At 39.1% G+C, this 5,571-nt stretch overlaps 1 protein-coding gene across 1 annotated transcript in view; it reads left to right on the top strand.

Moving 5' to 3' along the window:
• LOC109470762 (testis-expressed sequence 26 protein-like) overlaps positions 1 to 5,319 on the top strand; it is an 8,762-nt gene extending 3,443 nt beyond the window's left edge. The window contains exons 5-8 of the mRNA XM_019769832.1: positions 1,575 to 1,725; positions 2,249 to 2,425; positions 3,201 to 3,356; positions 4,365 to 5,319. Coding sequence (XP_019625391.1) covers positions 1,575 to 1,725; positions 2,249 to 2,425; positions 3,201 to 3,356; positions 4,365 to 4,561 — 681 coding nt within the window. The 3' untranslated portion in view covers positions 4,562 to 5,319. The remainder of the gene's footprint in view (positions 1 to 1,574; positions 1,726 to 2,248; positions 2,426 to 3,200; positions 3,357 to 4,364) is intronic.
• The last annotated feature ends 252 nt before the right edge of the window (positions 5,320 to 5,571 follow it).

Here is a 5,571-nt window from a genome sequence, read left to right as displayed (position 1 = left end):
CTTTTTTCCTTTATAGTTTTTCCCTTTTATCCCTTTTATTCTCTTTCTTCAACACCGTTTTCTTTAGAGTGCTTTTTAATTTTTCTTTATTATGGTTTTTAAACCTTCTACGCCAATTTTTTCATATGATGGGTTGGCGGAAAAGATCGTCCGGTTCAGAAAGCGGAAATCCTGTCCAGTCTGATAAAGGGTCTGCATGGGGGTTCATGATGACTGTTATCTTAACAACTATATTGTAGCATTTTCTTATTATTAGTGAGTGATTATGAAAACAAGGCCATGATTAACATAATTAATTTTACCTTTACATTTATATCAATTGATATTAACCTTTACTTTAAAGGCATGCTGAAGAGCAGAGACCATATTTTTATTGATACTTCACAGATTAATAAACAGCCTCCTTCTTCACTTTTAAAAAAGCTGTACTTGATCATTACAATCTTCTTATATACAACAAATTCGACCCTAACAACATCTGCACATGGATTTCCCACTGCCAATGCCAAAATTGTACCTTGTCCTAAATCCTTCATTTATTCTTTCTTCATTCATTTTTTAATTGTTATCATTGTTATTATTTGCTATTATTATTACTATTGTTTCAATTATTGTTTCAATTATTGTCTCAATTGTTATTGATTTTTGACTTCTTTTGATCATTTTGTCACTTTATTATTTTGTTACAATTATTGTTATCAGTATTTTTGTCACAATTACCATCATGTTATTTTCTTCATTTCTATCTTAGTTTGTTCAGGGAGTCCTGTTTTCCCATGGCCTAATTTTACCATATGTAAATAAAGTTGAAATAAATAAACGAATAAAAACTAATCATTATCCACTTTACTGAGTAGTGCCCCTCCATGCATACCCATCTTGGACCTTTACATAAAAAGTGTATCAAAAAGTGGACCTTCATATAAAAAGTGGACCAAAAAGTGGACCTTTGAGCCATGTGGGGGTGGGGTTCTTCCCCCCCCCCCCCCTGGCTACGGGCATGACTTTACACCTAAACCTAAGTAAATTCTTTTAGTTTTGCAAATTATACATAGCTGCTTGCCACACAAAAATCATGACCCTGAAATGTCAGTATCACAAGATATCAAAACCAGAAGTTTTGCTGCAGTACCAAGGAAAGCCAATTGTTTCTTTGATATGTCAAGACACAATACCTACCAAATTTAATGACCATCCATTTATAGCTAATTTTTATTCACATCCAAACATACATACGTACATACATACATACATACATACATACAAACAAACATATCAAGCACATAACCTTCTACATGTAGGTAAAGGTACGTAAAAGCTAGGAGCTAAAATTGTGAATCATAATAATCTCAATTCAGCGATTTTGGTGCTACAATGGTATATCATCTGCTGTATGATTTTATTATCAATATATAATTGAAATAAACCATTTACTAGCATTTATTCATTCAAATATTTGAAGCTCGTTGCATATTCATCCTCAGACCGTCCCCTTATTTTTGTTTGTTGGGTACTAGCATGTCACTGACAAGCAAACTCACATTCATAACGTGCTTGATATTCCCTGCCCCCAGTCATTCATGGTGTGGAAGTTTCCACGAAGTGAGAAGGCACTACAGGATGGAAGCCAGTGGGGAACAGAGCTCACCGACAACATCATGGATCAAGTTATCAAGGACCAGACTAAGTCCACCTACCAGTCAGACTTCCTGGGCATCCCACAAGGTAAATAGAACATTGCTAAGTCGTTTCATGATCTTATCCTTTTAATTGATGAATGAATGAATGAGTGAGTGAGTGAGTGAGTGAGTGAGTGAGTGAGTGAGTGAGTGAGTGAGTGAGTGAGTGAGTGAATGAATGAATGAATGAATGAATGAATGAATGAATGAATGAATGAATGAATGAATGAAGAATTATTCTGAACTGAATGACATAATCTGTACCCAAATATCAGAAGTTTGAAAAAGTTATCATAACAAATACTGTTGTAGCATTTTCAACTATTATGCAAATGAGGCCCTGGTGAATTTAGTGTAGAAGGAGGTCAGTTGTCTCCTACAATACTGTAGTGGGTGGGGGAAATCTTCATTGAACAGCTAAATGTATTGTTGAGGTATCGTAATGGTGCCCAGTCATTGAGCCCTCGCTGTCAATGCTATGATCAAGTGAGTGAATTGAGAAATATTTGTTTATTATCCAGTTTATTTCAGAATTTATTCACCACCTCCTGTGATTTCTTTACCTTCAGGATTCCAGGTGGGGAATGCTGTTGACGCCCCGCTGGACTGGAAGTCACAGGTGCCGTACTCTCTGGACTCCTTCATGCGTTACACATACCGGCGACCCGTGCAACAGCCACAGCTCAAGGAAAACACCACCAGATATGGCTGTTTTGCTAAGAAGATGGTGCCGGCACATGGAATTGGTAAGCTTCATAGGCCAAATACAAAATCCCCTTCGCCAAAATAAAAATACTAAAACCCCAAAACAGGGCACCGTGTGACTTTAAGCTTCTCCTGAGGCCATATCTAACTGCAGGCCATCCACACCCATTTCCAAATGCACTGAGGTAGCTGCAACTCTTCCACACCCATACCGTTCACCCATTTCCAGCCTTTCCACACCCTTTACAAACCCTTTCACACCCATTTCCAACCACCCCAAGCAGGATTCTAACTGCACATAGGGGGTTTCCAGAAACAGTTGGGACAGTAAGGGCTGGGGGGTGGTTCTATGTTGCAAGGCTACCCTTTCTTGAACTTAATTACCAATTTGTCTAATCAAAAAGAAAATATCAGAAGTCCTCTGTGTTATTATCAGAATGGTGTCAGGGTTTATATTCATGTGGTACTAAGTATGTCAAGTAGTTTAACTGCAAAGCATGTAGGGTCGTGTGGCGTAAGTGGCAGAGTGCTCGACTCAGAATCAAGAGGTCCTGTGTTCGAGTCCTGACATGCCACCGATCTTCACAGTGCCCTTGGGAAAATCACTTTACGTGACTTTCCTCACTTCGCTCAGGTGAAAATGAGTATTGTATTGTCCCGTGTTAACTGGTGGCGGCATTAATATAAGTTGAAAAAAACTTGAGTGTGCCGTCACCACGTCTTGTGATTAGATATAAAAATATCATATAAATATGAATATTGGAATATAAAGAAAAGCATGTATACAACTGTTGCTGTGTCCATTTGTTTGCACAGCACCCAATGCATCTCAGCTGCAGAACCATTTGAAGGGCCGTACGACGTACCAGCGTGAGTACAACTCCACTAACGGCCGTGTGGAACATCAGGACCTCAGCACACTGGACCCGGACTGTCTCAGAGACATGATCAATCAGACCGAACCCGGGAGAGGTACAAACTCTTTATTATCATTGCCTTTTGTATGATATGAATTAATCAATGATAATGTCATATTCTTTGCCCAATCACAGTCCAGCCTGGAGCGCACCAAAGCTAAAAAGGCTGGACTCAACCTAATGCTGAGGTCACATTTCCAAACTGGGGACCAGTCGGGCTGTTACGATTAACCAACAATCAACAATTTATTATTAATAATACACGCGAATAGTTTCCATGATAAATTTTCTTTAACTTTTTTTTGTGCTTTTATGTCTTTTATGTCATATTTTTCGTTCCATTACATTGCCCAGCTGGGCCCCGGTTTGGAAATGTGACCTCAGCATTAACACAGAGGGCTATTGTAGAACTTCCTAATGAATTATGCAAATGAGGTCCTGATTTGAATAAGCAGTGTTTAATGATGTTGACCTTCACTTAACTTACAAATGCCTGAAAGTATGAAACTCTCAGAAGTTAGCACAGGTAGCATCATAGCATCATTAATTATGCAAATTGAGTCTTTATTTACATAATCAACATCTGTCAATGTTTATCTCGTTCTCAATTACAAATGTCACATGTTCAAATAGTCCTATGAAGGAATGCAGCAGATATATGGAATTTGGCCATTAATTATGCTAATTAGATCCTGATCCATATACATACATACATACACACGCTATCAAAAACGTAACCAAGGCCAATGTGATTATGCAAATCAGGAATTTATTTGCACAATCAATGAGAAGCCTTTATAATTTGTCATCCTTAAAGGTTAACATCATTTGGCAAAGGTATGATGTCGTGGAACTCCTTTTCTTGACTATGAATTTCCTTTGACAAAGAGGCACAGCTATGGAAAGGTTCCGACGAGAAAATTCATGATCAAATGGAGTGTGTGACGAAAAAAGAACCCTTGGAGGCGATGGTTTCGTTGCAGGTCGTCTGGTCGAGCGGATGGACCATTTAGGTACGAGGTTTCTTGACTTATTTTGTGTTCTTTTTTTCTTCTTTTTCAAGATAAGCACGTACTGACGAACATCCTCCGGTCGGTGAAGCATCACGGCGACCACTACCGTGAGCTGGCCGGGGTGAGTCGCCGCACGCCGCCCACCCTGCGATCACAGCGCCCGCCCAGCACCGCCGGGTCCCGCAGACGCACCTTTGAGACGCCCGTCAACCCGAAAATCGTGTCTAGCTGGGTTGGACCTGTCTGATAAAAGCACTCAAATGTGGAATTGATTCATATGCTGCTAAACACCACGTAACATATTGTTGACTTTTTGTGTACTATTTTAAGCATTGTTTTGTGTTCTTGCATAGGACGATGTTTCCCTTTTGTTGACTCACTTGGTCTTGTAGGGGAACTGTTCTACTTTTGGCACTTGGAGTATATTGAATGCTTCCTTGTCAAAACCACTCCTTATTGTTCGTCGTTTTTCCACTGATGTGCAGTGTGTTGTACTTTTTCGGAGCAGATACTCCTCTGTAAACACAAACACGTACACAAGTGCTTTCTGTGGTTTTGCGTTGTACTACATGCACAGATTTTGTGGGACGATTTGTGTGACCAGACACACACCAGTGAATTTTCAAGAGGAGAAAGCCAGACATCGATTTGTATAGTCAACATGCCAGCCTATCATATCATGGAGTCGGCTCGTATTTTGCTTTGTTAGAAAAATGTTGTACTTTACAGACTTGAGGTATTTTACACTTCTACATGTATGCTCCGCTCACCGTGGTGTAATAACGAAATGAGCATGGCCATGTACTCTAGGGCGTATTGTTACGCCATGAAGTAAACTGCTAGGCAGTTTTGAGGATGCGGATACAACTACAAATTTGACAGAGTTTGAGGCCATGACAATGTCTGAAACTAAGTGTAATTATTATTGTTATGAGTTATGTTATTGTTATGTAATACTGTGTACATATTTAGCTCATTGCAGAAAGTAAAAAAGCACTGGAAACATCTTGCTGTTTCATGATTTATTGAGTAGATTGGTTCGGTTTTCATTTTCTTGTTTATATATATTTATATGTGTGTGTGTGTGTGTGTGTGTGTGTGTGTGTGTGTAATCGTGTATATATATATATTGATAACTATAATTGTCCTTTTGCCTCGAAGCATGTTCAATTTTGTCATTTTGAATACCTGAAAATACTAGCCTTGCGGAGAGGATGTAGGACTCGGGAGCTATAATAGGTTTGGTAACCAGGCTAC

Source organism: Branchiostoma belcheri, unplaced genomic scaffold (assembly GCF_001625305.1).
Source record: "Branchiostoma belcheri isolate BF01 breed outbred unplaced genomic scaffold, Haploidv18h27 scaffold230, whole genome shotgun sequence".
In the NCBI taxonomy this organism is placed as follows: Eukaryota; Metazoa; Chordata; class Leptocardii; order Amphioxiformes; family Branchiostomatidae; genus Branchiostoma; species Branchiostoma belcheri.
Note: the sequence above shows the minus strand (reverse complement) of the source record. Positions and strands in the feature narration are given on the sequence as shown.